The sequence below is a fragment of the Cuculus canorus genome, chromosome 2 (assembly GCF_017976375.1).
Source record: "Cuculus canorus isolate bCucCan1 chromosome 2, bCucCan1.pri, whole genome shotgun sequence".
Classification (NCBI taxonomy): domain Eukaryota; kingdom Metazoa; phylum Chordata; class Aves; order Cuculiformes; family Cuculidae; genus Cuculus; species Cuculus canorus.
In genome coordinates, this window is record NC_071402.1 from 113,063,066 (window position 1) to 113,083,230 (window position 20,165).

At 40.7% G+C, this 20,165-nt stretch overlaps 1 protein-coding gene across 4 annotated transcripts in view; it reads left to right on the forward strand.

Annotated features, from left to right (window-relative positions):
* The window catches only part of MYRIP (myosin VIIA and Rab interacting protein), a 221,138-nt gene that overhangs the window by 93,081 nt on the left and 107,892 nt on the right, over positions 1-20,165 (forward strand). For all 4 annotated transcript variants that reach the window (XM_054059793.1, XM_054059792.1, XM_054059796.1 and 1 more), the window contains exon 3: positions 12,479-12,700. In XM_054059793.1, coding sequence (XP_053915768.1) covers positions 12,479-12,700 — 222 coding nt within the window. The remainder of the gene's footprint in view (positions 1-12,478; positions 12,701-20,165) is intronic.

Genomic DNA, 20,165 nt, shown 5'->3' on the forward strand with positions numbered 1-20,165 from the left:
TCAAGGGCTGAGGAAGAATTACTGGCGTACAGAGAACTGTGGGAGCATCTGCACAAGAGGACTTTTAATTTATCACTAGTTCCTTAGTATCCCACTAGTCTGGTAACCTGTCTGCGTTTCCTCTTCTGTAGCTGAATTGCCTTTTCAAGGACAGTGCTTAGTACTACATTCCATGGGGATGGGCTGTGGACAATACTAGGTGCGTGAGATTCCAGCCTTCACTTGCAGGGATATTGAATAAAGCAGTTTATCTATATGTGTGCACATGCATTCTTACACACACACACAGAGTAAAGCTACATAGTTGTGACTGTAAAGGCAGCTGCAAAATAAAAAGGACCTTTATTTTCTAAATAAATTCCAGATTATTATCTTTCTATATTTTTTATGTTTACTCGCTAATTTCCTTTCATTCTATTGCTGCATATTCCTTAACTGTTAAAATAGCTGTATGTTATTAAATTTGCAGAAACATTCTGATAATAAAAAGCTTTTGTATTAAGGCAAGAACACGAACTGTGAGAGATGTCTGAAATATTGTAATAGTGTTAAATGAAGATTTTATCCTTGTTAAATACGGGTGTTACTGTAGCGATACCATATACCAATACCTTTTAAAGAACTACCTTAAGTATGTGTGTTTAAGTGGAGAGGTGGAGGTGCTGTCTATATTTTCCTGCTCATTCAGAGAGATTTGTCTGATTTGCAATAAGCAACGTGATACTGCTTCCAGAAGATATTAATATTGTTGATATGAAACACAGTGGGGCATTATATCATGTTAAATATAAAACGCATTCTGTGACAACGGATTTATTTTGTCTGCCAAAAAAATGTCTTGTGTACAATAGAGGTATGTTGTAATTTTAAGCTTATAAGTCTTTGTCTTTATAACAAACACAACCTGTATGGATATTGCAAACTTTTTCTATACCTAAACCCCCCCATTATTTACAAGCTTAAATTTACTAAAATATGAAGCTGCTATTTCTTGACGTGTATTTTGTTGATTGTTAGGAGTTGCAGGGCTTGCAATTTTTAAGCTGCTTGAATTGCAGAGTCTGTGCAGAAGACTTAAGAGCAGTACTTACTACACATTAGGAGCATGAGAAGCATAAGAGGAGCTGGACTAGGGAAGGGGACTGTAGGAGCTATGTCCATGCAGAACCTGTTGAAGTACACAGTTAAGTGATGCAGTTAGCAGCATAGGTGTTTCGCCTGAAACAACCCTCTATTACCAGAATGGCCTAGAGCATTTGGTGATGCCTTCTGCTTTCTTCTTGAGGCACATTAGGTAGGACTTCTGGGGTTGTCTCAGGAAGTGGAGAAATACTGAGTGGACATTGACGTGTGAGGACACAGGGCAAGTTTCCACATGCTTGTGCAGGACGTGGCATTGTTCCCATCCCACCTGGGTTCTGGAGTGGCAGCCACTCTCCTGGGAAGGCAGTGGTCAAGACAGGCAAGTTGGAAAGTCAACTTCGTCAGGCAGATGGCCGTCATGTATGAAGCATTACTCATCTCAAGTGTATGTGAAGTGGAATGAGTGTCTTTTTGCTGGTTCCTCTAATAACACATGCGCAGTCCTCTGATGCTATGACTTCTCAGGCTATGAAATCTGCTTCCTCAGTGAGCTCTGCTTTTTATTCTGCTGCCTGTTCTTGTTGATTCTGCTGCATGTTCTATGGGAAGGGTCAAGGAAGGCTCCCTTCATTTTCTCATTATAAGGGAAGTAAATAATAGTAACTCAGTAACAACACTGAGCCTAGTGCAAATTCTTGAGAAAGGTAGAATCATACATGCTACCAGTTGTGTAAAGAATGTATTGTACATAATTGTAGTAGAAGAGATAATTATAATAGAACCTGATCTAGTTGAATATACCCCTGCTCATTGCACGGCGGTTGGACTGGATGGCCTCTAAGGGTCACTTCCAACCCTAACAATTCTATGATTCTGTGGAATACTCTGAGGCAGACAAAATTGGACGATATAGCCAGGAATTCAGTTTTCATCCCTTTAAAATTAGATGAACCAGGGAATTAACTGTGTTAAACTATTTTTTTTCACTTGGTATTATTTGGGAAGGAAATTGAAAGATAAAATAAAATTCTACTGTAATTGGATAAAAAGAAGGAGGAAGCATAGACATGTTAGTTATAGGAAAACAGTGGACAGACAGTGAGAAATATGTTTCAGGGAGAGAAAAATGACTTTTATTGAGAGGAAATCAGATTGGGAGGAATGTTTATATGGCTATAAATTGCTATCAAATGTAGGAAGTCAAAAATCGAGGAGGGCGTGTAAGAAAGGTGGTAAAACTGTAATGATGTTTTGCTAGGTTTTTAGGATGTCTGTTAGGGTAGCACACCCTGAAGTATTGTTTCTAATCTAAGAGGAAGGTGTCACAAAATGCTAAAATAAATAATCAAAGTTTGCTATTTTGTAGTCACTTTCTGGGACTATGGCATGGATAGGTGAAATTATAAAGTGAATGAAAACTGGCTGGAAGCTTAGGCTTAGTAGTGGTCAGTGGTTCAGTTTGAATGTAATAGTGAGGAAGGGAGAAAACTTTTTAGCTTTTGATCACTTGCAGTGATGTATTGCATACCTTTTGGCCCTTCTCATTTAATTGGTAAAACCCAGGATTTACCTGGAAGGTTCTGCACCTGCAGTGGAAGTGCTGTCCCCAATACTAGTGAAGTATTTCACCTCAGAACACCGTACCAGGCTGCAGAGCTGTCTCAAACTGAGATAGGAGGGCAGAAGAGAATGAGGAGTGAGGAAAAAGTATGTCAAAAGCCAGATTTATTTTCATATGTTCCATGTGGCAGTATTAGAACAGGAGGGCAAAGGAGTCCATACTTGCAGCACTGCTGCTTGGAGAAGATCATTGCAGCTTTCTTGCGGACATTTCTGATGTCCCTACAGGTCCCCAAAATACCTGCTTTATAATTTAAGACCTGCTTCTCCCTTGCTGCTCTACTTGCCCACGGAAGATTTCAAAGCCTATCACTTAAATGTGGTGCACAATCTGTGCTCCTGTGATATCCCACCTGGCAAAAGAAAATGGGGTTAAATACAATGTCTCTTGACGATTTATGGGTTTACAAAGTGAGAAGAAGGAATTTCAAATTATACCAATATATTGTTTATTTCATTTATCTACAATCTGATATGTCAGTCACTTCCAGCTTATGATAAGTCACTTCCAGCTTATGATAGACATTGATTGACAGTGCTTGTGCCAGCAACAGTAAAGGAGACTTTCCCTTAAGAGCCACTAGTGCAGTGTCTATAGAGTAACACAGCAAAAAATCATTCATTTTATGAAACAGCTTCATCTGAGCATGAAATTGTTAACAGATTAAGGTACGACAAGCAAGGTACTGGTCTGGAATGAGCTTATCTTATTGCTGACTGAATCTGTTCTCTCTCTAGCAAATGCAGTGCCTGATATGTGTTTTTTAGAAAACAGCAAGTGTTGAGTATGTTGGCAATTTTCTGGTTCTGTCAGCAGGGTAATTGGTTCAATTGTCATTAGCACAAAACTTCCACAGGTCTTCACAATATTTATTTTATGGTTTTAATAAGAAACATGAAGATGTTACTTCGATTCTTTTTCCATTATCAGAAGTGTTTGCAAATGTAACAACACCCACCTCCCCCAACCCAAACTGAATAACAAACCCACCCAACAGTGTTTGCATTGTGCTATATTTCTTTGGTTTTAGAAGGAGATTGTCCCCAGACTCAATGATACTTTATGCAGGTACCTGATTATTTTTTGCAGTGCTGTCCCAAGTTGTAGAACAACTGTATATTTTAAAAGTATGTTATACATCCGTCTTTTATTGTTAATTTGTTCAGCTCCAAGGAACATCAGTTGAGGCAGACAGAGTGTGTCAGTAGTGTAATATGGTGCCCATTCAGTCTCCATATTGTTGTTGCAAAGGAGATACTTTGTTTAAGAAAATACTGAAATAGGTTTTTACTCTCGTACCTCACTTAAATTGCTTTTGTGTTCAGTTCAGGTTATCCTAAACTCCTAAAGACTTTGCTATCCTATGAGACCTGTGGTGGTATTGAAATTGAATGTCTGTCAGCTCACCTTTCATGTGTTTGCTTCTGTTACTGTTTTCTTGACAGGGTTCATACCTTTGGTAGCCACATGGTGTGTGCAGTGGACATAGGGCTCAGTTTGAATGCACTGTAGTTGCTGAATCCTTAGCATAGATTTTTAAGGGCAACAGGATGTCATCACAGGCCTTTTAAGTAAAGCGACAAAAGGGTAAGACTTTGACAACAGTTGTAAATAATGTATGGGACAAGATCGTCAGTTAGCATATATGCAGCACCATCAGTGTTTACTCCTCCTTTTGAAAAGGGAGAGAAATAAAAGTTTAAAAGTGAGTTTTGGTAGGAATACCCGCTAATTTTATAGAAATTTAATTTTATAGAAATGAAAAGCCGAAGAGAAAAAAATCCTTAAGAGATGCTTGCAAGATCTTAGATGAAAGAATGCTACTGCAGTTGAAGTAATTGGACTGTGAAATATTCATCTTACTGATTTTTGATACAAGTAACTTTAACTATTTGTGAGCCTCCTAGTGCTTGAATGCTGAGATGTCTCATTCTCCCATCTTTCCCTGAAGACATTGTGTTTTGATTTGGTTTTTTTTTATATTACTTTAATTATTCCCATTTATGGTGCACTCCCTGCTGTCTAGTCCTCCCTGGAAGTCAGCTACTGCTGGTGGATCAATATCCCTCTGCACAGATTAAAGCGGTGTGTGCTCCTTGGAGGGTCCCTAACTGCAAGCAGCATGTTTGCATGTGTACTAGCATGGCTTTACGACAGCACCAGCAGTGTGTAGAATACTAATAGATGTACTAAGTGTTAAATATAGCACAGGGCACAATTGTGACTGTGTTGACAGGAGCCTAGAATAAAAAGCCATCACTTTGAGATAGCACATTTGCTGTGAAGGGACACAGTACCATCGTGTGCTCTACTTTTTTTTTAAAGAAAGGCATGCAGACTTTCACCAGGGACAATGTAGCAAAGACATAGGAGAAATGAAAGGCCTGTGTGGTAATTACGTAGAACTGCCTGGGACCAGGGAGTTGTGCTAGACGCCTGTCCTGATGGAGAAGAATAACTGCCTGAGAATAAGAGGCAGCTAAAAGAATTGAGCACTGAACACTTGAAGAGTAAATTATTGTGGAGGCAAATGCCTACTGAGAGTATTTGGTTCTTACTTTTTATAGTGGGAGAAAACATATGTGACCCTGTCATCTCTTTTTGCACTGTGTCACACTTCTGTGTCACAGTAAGCGTGGAAGGGATGAAATGGTGAGCACATCTCCTTGGCAACTCTGGCTAATTAATTCCTGGGCAAGGATTGGAGAGGATCTGTAAACCTTTGGTGAGTGTTTTCCCTAAATTTAGTAGCTTTGCACTAACCTAGTTGATCAGCTGCTGGGGAGAGGGGCAGTCAGGAGAAGGAGAGGGAAAAAAAAGGGGCAGAGGTGGGAACAACTGCTACTAGTCACAACCTGGGACCTTGAACATAACAATGAAAACAAATGAATGAAAGAAATCTCAGTTGCAGTCAGCTTGTGACTCGTCATTGGGCTAGTAGCCAAAGAGTAAGAGACTGTCAGATTCTGCACAGATTAAAGGAAAGGAGGATTACCCCCACCCCAGTATTTGGTGCATATCTGGCAGCTCTAAGGAGAGCAGAGACGGGAATACTGTGTTTTCTTTGGCCTCTGATTAGGAAAAGCCCTTTGTCCTCCAACACTGTAGCTTTGAGACCATTGATAGAACTTGTAGTTTCGGCTGATCTGAAAGATCAGGAAGTATCCCAAGGAAACCAGTCCCAACCAGTGAGACTTGGACTGATTGTGGGAGTAGAAAACCACAAGGTGCAGCTAGTGGAAATGGCTTCTCTCAAAGGCTGCAAACCAGTACATCACCTGTTTTCCTGTTCCCCAGACTATGTAGAAATCCGGATCTTGTGCTAAGTGAAATGTCTTTGTGCCTTGTACATGTGGGTGCATACGAAGGGCGCCTGACCAAAGAGAGCATCTAAAAGCATTCTCTTCTGTGGAGGGAAATAGTGTCTTAAAGGCTCTTAACAGTGGTCAAGGTAAGATTAAAACCAGTTTTAAGGCAAAGTGGTCATCTTTATGGACCACTCCGAATCTAGTCAGAGGAGTAAGATATTGCAAACAAATGCAGAGAGACAACCAGCTACACAACTGAGCAGAAGACTGCTCCTCTAAGAAAAGCACTTTGTGGTGTATGCTGCCTGCTCACTAGTCCTTAAAGGACAAAAGTTTCCAGGGCCAAGAGGATAAAAGAAATGTAATTTGAATTAAGACAACTGGAAACAGAAGCTCTCCTCTGTTGTACTAAAGGAGAAAGTTTCTGGCTGTCTTTGATAACTTCTGGTCAAAGTGCTGCTCCTCTTTTCAGCAGGAGGGAGTGATGTGAAGGAAATGGGATTTTTTCTGTAACTCCTAGGAACATTGTCCCTCTATTTTCCTCTGTTCCTGTGCAGGCAACTAGAATAGATTTAAGCTCTACTCTACTGGGGAAGATAAAAGGTGGTTAAACAGTAGGAAAAATTGTATTTGTCTATCATCCAAGAAAGAACAGAGCAAATGGGAAGCTCCTCGGCTGGACTTTGCCTTTAAACTGGACAGTGTGAAATGGAGACTGGTGTGAGCCAAGTGTGAACTGGCCACAACCCAATAATTGGAGACATTCCGTCAGAGAAGAGCAGAGAGCTGGCTTTTGGGGAGCCTGGCAGACAGAGTTTCTTATACAGACTCTGTTCTGGAGCTTGGCATGTTGCATTGTAGCTGACTAATATATGTTGTATCCTTTCCAAAGGACTGACTCTGCTGCTGCCAGTGGTAGCGGTCCCATTGCTTTCCCATAAATACCTCTGTATGAGGCTACTTTTTACAGGGTAATTGGATTGTCTTCCCAAAGCTGGATTCAAACAAAACTCTCTGGGCACACCCTCACTTTGTCTCCAACCTCCCAGAGGGGTGTGCTAACCGTCAGTGATGTCTGTGGAACTTTTTCTTAAGGCAAGACTAAAACAAGTTGTACTGGCCTTGTGAATGCCTTGACTGCTTGATTATGCTTCTGTCTTGTTCTGTGCTCCAGTAATTATTTGTAAACAACTTAATGGTAATCTTACCAAAGAGGAAGAAAAATGCTTGAGGGATGTCTAAGTTGGTAGTAGTGAAGATGTTAAGCCTCCTTCAAAGAGAAGAGAGACCCAAATTAATCTTCCACATCCCGTGCAAATGTTTCAACAACTAATCTGTTGGGAAAAAAAGGCATGGTATCTCTGCTGTCCAAGTCACTGAGTGAATCAAGCCAACTGTCAGGTTTCCATAAGGAATTGTTCTCCTTATTGTATGGAAAACAGATATGTCATCTTTGCTTTTTTGTTCTAATACAGATTTCAGTTCTGCTGTTTTATGAACTCCCTTTCATTGACACTCTGCAATAGGGAGACTTGGAGTTTGATCATCCAAGCCTTATACATGTGGCAGTGACTTTTCTTTAGCCTGTTTCTCAAAAACATCACAGGCTACCTTCCAGCTTTTTTTAAACGTCACCGTATTATCTTACTGTGGCAAGTTGCCAACATGTATATTGTTGTTGACTTTGTAGTTTGATGTTATAGCTCTACTTCCCCCAGCCCATGAGTATGTAATCACAGTATTGCCTCCTGGTGGGAAGTGTGCAGGGCCATCTAGTATTAGTTTCACTTATTAAAATATAGAATTATTGCAGCCATTGGACTTTGTGAATATCAAACTGTAGCTCTGAGAAACAACAGGTACCCTTATCACACTGCCAGTTAAAAAAAAAAAAAAGAGTTAACTCATATAAAAGAGGTTTTGGGGGGGTGGGAGGCAAAAAAAGCTTTTTTCAAACAAGCTTGTATTTCTGTATTCAGGAGGAGCAATTATATACGATAACCAGTTGTTTTATGTAAACTTACTAGGGGAGAAGGCACTGTTCAGGCAAATATTTGAAGAATTATGTTGAACCTGTCAGACGGTTTTTGAAGCTGAGGGTGTCACAACCACTCAGAGAAAATGCCTCAATCATGTTTTATCCCACCAGAATAGGCTGGTCCAGAGTGTCAACAGAGCATTTCGTGTTACAGCCCTGCACTGAATGCATCTTATCCTACTTGCTAATAAGTAGGAACTGAATTAGCTGTATAATGTACAAGTGACTTAAAGCAGAATTTTATCTAGATAAGGCAGTCGGGTCTTGTAAAAAGTTGAGGGTCATTTGCTGTGAATATTAGTTGTAAATATATTGCTTACAGCAACTGGAGAAGACTATGTGGTCACTAAAGATGTGTTCTGTATGTATTTAGGTCAAACAAGTTTGTTATTGCCATTGTGATTTTTACTGTTACTGCTATTGTACAGCAGATAAACTGAAGGATATAAAAAGCTGGTGGCTTTGGACAAATCACTCTGTAAATTGGTGGTGGTGAAGAGAAAGGAAAACAATCCTGTAGCTTCAGTTTTCCAGGTTTTTCCTGTATTTACAAATCTGAAGCAATGTTATTTGCAGAAACAGAAGGGGCTGCCAATTCATAGAGTCCAAAAATTACTTACCAGATAAAGTATTTCAGAGGGGCTGTTGCCCAGCTGTTGAAGGGCAGTCGTGCAATGAGATGTGCTGCATGTCTGCTCAACTCACCAGCCACTTTCCCGCGGTGTCCTCCCTTGCAGTGTGCTGTGCAGTACCTCTCTTTGTCATAACAGAATACCTAACCTACTGTATCATTTGCAAACCACTGTACCAAACCAGCAAGGCAGAAAGAATATCATACCTGCAAATTCAGTTAAAATCCTCTAAAACATGAAAAAATAAATAAACCATGATAATGAAATCTGCTTAAGTTTAAAAAAAAAAATAAATAAAGGCAACAAAAAATGTAGTGGGTGAAGAGGTCTATTCACCCTCAGAATATATTAGCAAAACCTACATCCCAAGCATTATGCTGGGAAGTATTCCTAACCTGACTTTGTGTGGGATTACATGCCAGGAGTTTATCACCCGGAACGCTGACTGAAGTTAATTGTATATTTATTCTGCAAACTGTTGCAGGTGAATTATGCAAACCTCTGGAAAAATCTGACTATGCATCTGTAAATTTTGGAACTGATAGTGAAAAAAAAAATGTTTTGTGACAGAATTAGTCTTGGTGACAGATGTGTTGGGTATCTCTTGAGTATTCTTTGCTGCTTTTGTATTTATAGGCAATCAGTGAAATGCAGCCACTTGAAAAAGAAAGTAAAATCCAATCTTAGACTCATTCAAACAGCAGGAGTTCTCTTCTCTGCAGATCCTTATTACTGTGTTACACATAATTGTAATAGCTGAGTGCTGTTATTTGTGACTTAAGTGACGTGAATAAATTCTGTCAGTTGTGGTTTCCATTCTTCTGTCATTTTCTCAAATGGGAATTTTTTTTGTGTAGAGTCTTTTTTGTTGTTTGTTTTATTTGCACATACATTTATAGGTATATATATTATGTATAAATATGTTACATTCTCCCCTTGGGGAAGTAATGATGAGAGCAGTAAGTGCACGAGTGCGCACACAACCTCCCTCTTTTCTCTATCCCATCCTCCTCATCTGTCTTTTGTTGAGGGACAGTGTTGCATGGAGAGGAAGGGAAGGAGGAATGTTTGCCACGTCCATGTGGTTTGACCTGCCTCTTAGAAAAAGTCAGCTTCTGCATAACTGACTGTCAACCTTCTGGAACTGAGTTTCACTGCATGAGAGAATCAGTGTTGTTGGCTGCAGTCCCTTCCTTAAACCATTGTTAGAATCATCTTGCACCAAGCCATTCGAAAATCCTGAAGGTAAAGTCTGAGACTATAACTTTGGATGACTTGAACTTCGACTCGTACTGTCTGAGTTCCAGCACTACAGACTTTCTCAGTGTATTGAAACTGGAGCTAACATTAATCATCCTGCTCACTTCACGGTAATCATGCAGCCGAAGGCATGTGCAAGTGAAGTTTTCTCTGTATTGCTGAGAATAATCCAGAGCCTACTTTTCCCTTTGACTGTGTAATTTTCCTTAAACCAGGCAAATTCAGTTGCCTACCAGTGTTGTGCCAGCACTTCACCTTCATAGGAAACCCATAGTTTATTTCCGAGGAAATAGTGTGGAGACGTGCCTTTTGCCTTCAGCTGACGAGTCCTGTTGACAGTCCCTTTTTCCCATTTGACTCCTGATGGAAACTAGAATAACCTTTAGCAGGTAGTGCATGAGAGCCTTAATTTGTTACAGCCATGAGAGGGAGGTGCATCACTTTCTTTTCTGTTCTGCCTGATTTCCTGTGGAAGTGAGGCTTTTTCTGCCATTCTTGCTCTCTACCAGCCTTATCCTATTGACTTTTTTAACCTGTTGGCCAGTTCTAGTCCTATTTAACAGTGAGGCAGATGTCTTAATGACATTAAGGTTCTACCACTATAATGAATGTTGGCAGCCAGGCAAAGGAGAGAGATGTAATTAATGCCTGCACTGATGAAAAGGCTTGTGTTGTGAATGAAACTGCCTGGGTTTTTTTATATTGTGTGAGCATTATCTTAGGTGGCTTTGCTTCTGTGGTTTATGTTGCTGTCATGCATAACAGCCCTAACGAGAGTTCAAAATGCCACTGAGGATGCCAGTGTTGAGTGTGCAGGCTGATAGTACAAAATATCCGTGTTACTAATTCTGGAGGATAATACAGCTACGTGAGCACAAACTATCTCCTTTCACTGCTCATCCTGACCTCAACTCCTTAGCTGTTCTCATTTTATGAGGAGGCCAGCACTCACTGCTTGGGGTCTTCAGCCTGAATCAAAGATTGCAGCATGTTGGACTGCTGATGCTTCTTCTCTGTGCCGGAAATCTTCCTTGTATTATACAGTCCTTGCCTTCACCAGCTTCCCTCTTGGGACCCAGTGTATCTGCTTAACCTCCTCTGCAGAACCATTGCTCTATCTCACTCCAGTACTACAGAGGAGGATGCTTGCTGTGGATGGAGGAACAGCATGGGGAACAGCTCATTTCTTCTCCTACTACTCTATAAAGAATGTCCACATGGTTCCATGGTAGGACAAAGGAATGGGAATAAGTCAAAATAATCTAACCATCCCATTTAATCTGTGGGATAGTTCTATCAGTTTACCCAAGGAAGCCAGTTTGACTTGTGTAGTTCAGGCATTTCCTGTTGTACATTGTATTCTCTTGCCTTTTTCACCTTTAACATTCTGTAAAAATGTTGAAAATCAAGTAAAATTTGCCATCTGGAGAAAAATAATTAGGAAAGATTATTTACTTGAAATTCCAAAGAGTATTTACATGGATTTGAGCAGCTGGTCTAAGATAGCCAAACCTTTGTACAGGGGGCAAACAGCAGGAACACACATTTTTTTAAAGTTTTAAATTTACAAAAGGTATGTATCTGGAATATAGTTAAATATGATATATAGGCAAGTTCAAAAATTGTATGCTGTAGACCACTGCCTTAATTGCCTTTTAGACTTGAGGTTTAGAATTGACCTGTCAGACTTTCATAAAATAGGCTGTTTTTATTTTGAGTTATGAATCTGAAGCAGAAATAGCAAATAGAATCATAGAATCACTAGGTTGGAAGGGACCCACTGGGTCATCGAGTCCAACCATTCCTAACACTCCCGAAACCATGCCACTCAGCACCTTGTCCACCCGTCCCTTAGAATAGGAAGAGGTATAAAATGTATAGCCCAGTAACACCTGTCTTTTTAGCATTCCAGGCTTGATGCTGGAATGCAGAAAACTTTAGGGCATATACAATCATTTTGACAAACAGTTGGCTCAGAATTGGTCCTAACTAGTGAAATATCCAAACCTCTCTGAAATGAAGCCTGTGATTAACCTTGCTTGACAAACTGGAGTTATTGTGAATAATATGACCCCATGGGTCAGAGCAAAGCAAACGTAACACTTTTGTTTTCAGAACTGTTGATCAGTAGGACTCTTTATTACTGTGCACCAAACCTTTTGACTTCCATAGACTGATTTTTGATTTGTAAAGTGTTCTGAAAGCAGCCTTGAATTCTCAGATAACGCTATGGATTTGCAGAGCTGGAGTACCTGCTGCGGTAGCAGCCTGGCTCTTGAGGGCTGTCTTGCTGGAGCTGAGTAAAGGGAGATTGTTTGCCCTGGCTTGTGACTCAGAGAGTCTAAATGGGTCAGGGAATATAGGAGTTTTTGCTTCCCAATTCTGGATTCAGAATATGCATTTATGACATTTATTTCACCCCTGCAAAATTTATTTGAAGAGTGTAACATGAAGGTAAGGAATGAGGAGAAAGGCAAAGAGGATATTTCCCATTGAAATTTTGTTTATTTTTTTGTTCTTTTGCTTGTCATTCCAGTGAAATGAAGCAGAAGTTGGATGAAGAAGGTAACAAGTGTAGCATCCTTTCCAAGCAGCAGAAGTTCAACGAGCACTGCTGTATTCGCTGCTGTTCGCCTTTCACATTTCTTATCAACAGCAAGCGACAATGCCAAGACTGCAAGTACAACATCTGCAAGAGCTGTAGCTCTTACCAGAAGAAGGAGAAGGCTTGGATCTGCAGTGTCTGCCAGCAAGCAAGGTAAGGGCCTGTTGTTCAGCAGCCTGTGTAAAGCAGCTGTGGCCCAATTTGAGCTTTTCCCTGTCAGTAGTTAACACTGGCAGGATAGGACATGAAGTACCTTTTCATGTAGAGGTTGATTTGTCCCTGAGGTGTGACGTGCCTGCTTTTTGTAGAGGTTAATTTGTTCCGAGAGTGTTTGGTTACCTGTTGCATTTTCCAGGCTTGCTTAGCTGGGCTGATGAATCAGCAATCAGTAATTGGACTTTGCTTGAGCAGGGCTGGGATGTCCTGAAATGCCTGGGTTACTAATGGAACCTGAGTGCAGATGGTGTTAATGCAGCTAATCATTTTGCAGCAAATCCCACTGATGGGTGGGAAGTGGAAGAAAGAATATTGGTGAATAGATCATTCAGCTGTGACTGCGGTGTTGAGTGCTTTCCTAAATGTCAGTTTATTGGTGGGGATGCTTTGGGCTTACTTTGGCAAATAACCAGAGAAAATAGCAGTGCAATCTGTTATAATACTTAACATCTGTTAAGAAAATACTGCCAGGCTTCTATTTATAGAGGGTATTGGGGATTTACTATCTCACCCTTTTGAGGCTAACATAGACAACACATTTAAAGATGGCACCAGAAAAACAAAGCAAATCCATGCAAACACCTAACGGCAGCAAAGGGGGCATTCTGTGACGGATGACTCTGGTAGTCCTTCTTGTCTGTATTGTAGACGAGGTTCCAAAAGTAGCCTTAGCTGTGGTGGTGTAGTACCACAAAACGAGAACAGTGGACGAAATAGCCCAATTCCTCATAATTTCATTTTGAACATTGGTGACCAAAACAGCTGAGCAAATGTGATAAAGATGGTTATTTATTCTTTATCTTCCAATCTAGTGTAGAACGCAGGATGGAGACAAGAGCCGGGTCCCTTTCCAATGCTGTGTGATATTCCTGTGCTCACCAAAGACTTGCTTCTCCCACCTGTTTCCCATCAATACCTACTTGGAATTTAAGCTTTTGCATAGTTTCTGTGAATGAAGTGTGTGCCCTTTGCCATAGGGCCCTAAAATCAGAGATCCCATAGGAATGATTTAATGTTTTCAAATGCCAGTTTTTGAACCCAAAGGAGGTTGTGTTATCCAGGGCACTTTCTCCTTCTCTGCCTTTTGCCTTGGAAAACCTGCACACACACCCTTCCCCTAGTGAGGAGGCAGAAGAACGACAGGAGTATGTTTTGCAGCCACACAGAGAGCTGTGGAGCCGGTGCATATTTCTACTTTAGTCATTCAACCGTTTCATATTACATCTCTTTCTTCCACTACTCCTGCGTTCACCCATGTGCACAGCAAAACAGGCAGACAGGTTTAGGAATGCTGATGAACTGCATGTAAGTTTTTGCTGACTCCACCAGAAACAGTCTCAGAGGAATTTCATTTCGGAAGAAAAATCTTTAGCTGTAATATAAAAACGCTGTTTCTGACCCTTGAAGTCAGTGCTTTTCCCACAATCCTGTTCAGCCCTTAGAGTCATCCACCTGTAACTTAGTTATAAACATTTTCTTTATTTATGAGACTTGAGGCACAGTTATTTTTCAGTGAATAAATTAACCAACGCTACTGCTAATCATTTTATGATCTGATTTATTGATTGGACTGGGTGACTTAGAAATCACTGTAGGAGGAGCAGTGCCTGGCATTTCTCAGGGATTGCTGAGGTGTTTTGGTTTGGTGGGGGCTTTTTTGATTTTGGAGGGGTGGCATGGATTTTTTGTGATTAACTGTCAGTATTTCTTCCGGGGAAAAATACAGAGGGGAAACACCACAGTCTGTTTTGAGTTCCTGTTGCTTTCTGGGTGACCTATCTCTAAGGTAGAGCACGGACTGTGCTCTTCTGCTCCTCCTCAGCTCCTCTTCTTATGTCTCTTATTTTTTTCCTGTAATAAGATAGCACAAACAGTGGAGGTGGTTTTCTGTTTAGCTGCTGCTTCTCTGCACATCTTACTGCGCAATAGATAATGAGCCAGAAATATCTTAGAGAACGGCATTTTCAGGTTGTTCTCCTTTTTTCTCCCCTTTTTTGTATCTTTTTGCTTAATTCTACTAGAGTCAATGTTGTAATTCTCTGCTGTGCAGAAAGAGTTTGGTTGAAATGGAAAAGTACATGAAAATCACAACAGAAAATAAAAATCTAGGCTCAGTGAGCAGACAGAACACCTCTTCAAATACATCTGAGCTTTGCCAGCCCCAGGAACAGTCCTAACTAAAATCTTTCTATTTCGTACAGTTTTGCTTGGAGGGCCTATTCACTCTAATGTCCATTAATGTCATCAGAACAGACCACATTTTTTGGGAAACATGGTAATATTGATTTTAGTTGTGATTTTAGCCTGCCAAAAGATACATCTTTTCAGCTTAGCTGATGTAAGTTTTTGTGTAAATCTCTTTCCAGTCTCTACTGGGGAGGGAGGGGGAACCAACAAAAAACCCACTAAAATTTGGCAAAACCTTGGGATGGTACTTGAGAAAAAGAAGTGTTCCTAGTTAACCACTAAACCTTGTATTTGCTGATGCATTCAGCTGTAACAAAACAGTTGGTTTCAGGACTTAGTTGTGGAAAGCTAATGAAGGTATAGTGCTGCTTGGCAATCCTGTTTTGCCTGCAAGGAGGCTAAAACCATCTGGTAAAAGGAAGCTGAAATATCTTTTAAGTAATCTGCCTCAGCCACAGCTTGGAACTTAGTGTGTGCCTTTTGAGAGTTGCATATTTCTGCTGTCTGAGGTCTTTGTCTGACATTCAAGAGAACTTCTACAGAACTTGAGAACTGTGATTTTGTCATGAGAATGCCAGGAAATGTGTTTTTCCTTCAGAGATAGAATTGGATAGGAACATTCACTTGCAGCATGGCATAGCAGAAAATAGTGTTTTAGCTCTGCCATGTGTGTGTTGTTTTCTTTGGACCCATAAGGATCTTGTTCTGCTTTTAAAAAGACCTCTGAATGTTCTCATTCATATTGTACTTAAGGGATTTACCAATTTTAAGGAAATAGCAGTGAAAATTATTTTCTTCAGTTGTATGTCCTTGTAGAAATTGATGCAATTCCTTCTAAAAATGCCTGCTTCTCCATTCCAATTTTCTTCCTCATCCTTCTCCCACCATTAACTCTATTTTACATCCTGTCTCTTGATCTCCTTCATCTTACTTTGCTTAAGTGTCACAGTGGATCACAGCCACCATATCCTTTTGCTTACAGTACCCATGAAAAGCAAGAGCAATAGCTTGGATTTTGCACAAGAGCCAGGAACAATCTTTGGTTTGTTCAGTTGTTCCCTAGACGTAGGAGGAGGAGAGAGAAATGTGAAACCGGTTGCTTTGGCAGGTTGATCTCTGCTGGGTTTTTTTTTGCTATCCTGATCTGTCTTAATTATTTCTGAAGTAAGCACTGTGAAGAATTTAAATTCTGCTAGACAGGATGAGGCTGTACTTGCATAACACACAGCAGACTGGAATGCTGCACTCAGCTTTAAGAAGAGTATCTAAAAATGGAATTAGAAGAGCGTAGGAAAGAATGGTCTATTAAAATGGCTAAATACAAGTGCTAATTAGGCCATCTTTTCTAGCTTTAAGTGGCCTTGGAAGTGAGTGTGTGGCTGAGTGCCTGGAGGACTAATCTGTGTTTTAGGAGCCCTGGATTCCATTTTTAGCTGTTTGCCTGATTTCCAAGTGACCTTGGGGAAGTTTTCATGTCTTAGGTTTCCTCATGTGCAGAATGGATTTAATGATGCTGAGCTCTTGGAGGTCAGTGGTTAAAAAGTGAAATGCTATGGCTATGAAGTGCTAAGTATTATTAATGTACTGTTATTATACAAGTTTTGCATCATTCAGCATAGTTAAAACCTTTCCTTTGTGTGTTGCACAGCACAGAAAAGTGCTTGGATTCTTGTAGGGAATGAATGAGAATACTATACCACTGCTTTATTTTCAGTGTTAATAAAGAAATGCTTGCCTGTGTTTGTCCTCACCTACCTTCAGCAAGTCATAATAAGAGAACTTGCCAAACATTTTCCCTAGTAGGAATAAATATTATGTAAATAGTGTGCAAAAATATTGGGACTGCTGAATAGGGAGGAGCGGAGTATGAAAGGATATAACACAATGTTTCTACATAATAACCAACATACAAATTATAGATGAGACTTATTTAGCCTTTCAGTCTTGCAAAAGCTGAGGGTCTTTCAGTGAAGGTAACACATTGAAAGCTAATAAAAATACACGATATTCTTCAAGTGTGGACACTTAAGAGGTGAGTGAGAACATCATCCCTTAGAGTAGCTGAAATATGAAATCCTAAGTATCAAGCAGTGTTTAGGGAAGAATTTCATTTGCATCAATTCTGTAACTGGGACTTCACGTGCTCTGCACCCTATCACTGACTCCTGTTGTAGGAGCAGACATGGAGGGCTATGGACCACAACAGCCACTACGCTGGGTTGGTGGCGGTCGGGGAAGATGTAGGGTTCTTGGTGGTCAAACAGGGAGAACAAAAGATAATTAGTGGTGAATGAAAGAGTTTGTTCATTTAATTAAGAAATATTATTTTCCATCATCTGTCACACTCTGAGGTTGTGTGTGAGGTTAGTAGGGTAATGAACACGTCACAGTTCACATTGTCTACAGTTTGTTGATGACACATTTGTTTTATGCTTCTGTTTTTTCCTGGCTGGTCAACGTAGTGGCTTGTGGAATGGTGTTTGGAGTATGGAAACTTGAATTAATGCTTACGTGATAGAGGATATCAGTAGTCACAGCTGTAATTTTGTCTCATTGATGTGTTTGCAGGACTTCATAATCTAGGGGACGTTTTAGGTTCTTTGTATCTCGGGTAGTTGCAATTGTCAAAAGCGCTTTAAATCTCTGGCAAGGTAAGAAGTGAATTAATAACTTTCAGGGGCAAGGAAGAAATCTATGACTAGTTTCCCCAGTCCTGCAAACCCTGTAGCTAGACTTCTGTGTGTGATGGCAGTGTGTATTTCTCATCACAAAATGCTTTTGGAAATTCTCCTGAGAGGGAAAAAATAACTGTAGTGTGTTGTACTGTGAAGAAGTACCCACTGTGAACTACATTACAAATCCCTGTATCTCCTGTGCTTCAGAAATCCTCAGCTATTCATTTTTTAGGGGAAGTAATTCTGTTACATGTTTAAAAAAACCCAAACATTGCAACTGATGCCTTTAAGGCTTAGGCTCCATGATCTATGTCAAAATGCTTTCTTGTGTTTTGCTTCTAGAATCCAAGTGCTATTGGAGGTAAGGGAATTTGAGGTTAATATTTTAGAATGTTGCTCCCTGAAAGTGTTTTGCTGAGTTTAGAAACTAGACCACTCACACAGAAAACATACTTAACAAGTGTCTCTATTATTCCCTAACATAGTGTGTCAATAGCGGTTATTTTTCGCATCGGGGAAATTATAGAGATTGAATATTCTTGGGAAACACCAGCTTTCAAAGGAGTATTACACAGCATTTGTGTAGCGAGGGTTGGTTTTGAGGCTTGTGAAAGTGTAGTTCTTTGAGTCCATTCTGTGCAGTACATTTAAATAACCCCATTATTCACTTCCAAAGGTTTCCACTTGCTACCAGAGAAGGTGTTTCTTGCAAGAGAAACAGCAACGAAGTAGAGCGAAAGGAGATTGACAGGAAAAGTAGAAGGAGGAGGGTGGGGGGGAATAGCACGATTATAGTTTGAAAAATTAGTCACGTAACGTGTCATCGTAATTCCCAACTGGCAATTAAATAGTACGTATCTGCATAAAGGATTAGTAATACTAGAGGGTAACATTCAGGATCCTGAACAACACTTCCAGTATGTAATTTGCAAATTGTCTGACAGACACCTGCCTCTCACACCATACACTACCATATCCCAGTGCTTAATATAATCAGCCCTAGCAAAACCAGACCTCTAGCTTCACCGCCGTCTCGCTATGACTTTAATATATGCCTGTTGCACGAATAGATTGAAAAAAAACAATAAATAGGACAGTCAGCCAGGAAAGTTATATGATGTTTTCCTCCTTCATGTCAAGGGGGTTCTGCCACTCACCTGCTCCTGGTGCTGTAGTGGCTGGGGCCTTTCAGGGCAACTGGTGTATCTCCGGTGATAAGGGAGGTCCAAAGGGAAACGGCAAGGGATTCACAGAAGATTTTGCAGGGCTGGCAACAGCAGCACTGCTGCAAGCTGACCGAGCTTGAGGACTGTTAGCAGGTGTGGGATGCAGCTAAGCTTGCATGTATGCCTGCTCCTTAGGGTAGTCTCTGGCATTGAGGTCCCAGAATAATTCATGTTGGAAGGGACCTCTGAAGATCCAGAAGGACTGGGGGAGTAGGTTACTTGAGGCTTTTCCAGTGGAGTTTTGAAGGCCTTTAAGAATGCAGTTCCCACGGTCTTTCAGGACTCCTGTGCCAGTTTCTAACCACCTTCACGGCGAGAAAGTGTTTCTGCGTATTTAATCAGAATTTCTCATGTCCTTGTGCTCATCCAATCTCTTGTCCCTCTCTGTGCACCTCTGAGGAGAGTCTGGTGCTGCCTTCTTTAAATCCTCCTGTGAGGTGGTTGTAAGCAGCAGTTTGACGTCCACAACCTTCCCCTGGCCATACACTGTCTGCTCTTTAGGTGACTGTAGATACCTTAACATTGAATGCTCAAAGTTTTTTCACGGCTTTTCTTAGCAAATAAGAACTGAGGAAAACAAGGAGATAAATCCCAAGCTCTGTGTTTTGGTGAGCTCATTTTAGAGACAGTATTACTTTTTGTGATGCTTGTTTCCAGCGATAGCTAATTTTGATACAAGATTAATGGATGCCAAATGAACTTCTCGGGTGGTGGGCTTGGGCTATCTACAGGAATAGTAATCTACTCTAATCTGGATGTGAAAAAAGTTAAGGAAGGAGTTTTGGGACAGAAATCCTCTTCGATCTGAGCTCACCAGGACTGCAGTCCTGCAGGCTCTTTGGAGCGCTTTATTTAAATCTGCTGACTATTGAAGTCATGCTGAGCATTGTGTTAAATGAGCATATACATCAACTCTTGAAGGCTTGCACCGAGTTTGACAGTGTCCATCCCATAGCTGCAGTTGCTCAGATGCACCAGTTACTGATATTAGAGAATCATGTGGGGAGGTTACTGCCTTGAAATTCTGAAAGTCGGGGCTTGGCTCCCAGCTTTCCTTCAGATCATGTGTATCTAAGGGCAGCTGGGTTAAACTTTGCATGACCCAGTTCCTTTTTGGTCATATAGAATAGACGACGATGACAATTTCTTTACGTTTCGGTATAGAGCTTTTCAGGGAAGGACTGCCTCTAAAGTCTGCCTGAATCTTGGGCACAGCTGGTGGGGGTGCTAGCAGAATGCAATTACAGATAAGCACCGCTTCTGAACTCTCTCACTTCATATAACAGGGCACCTTACAGAATGTGGTTTGGCCTT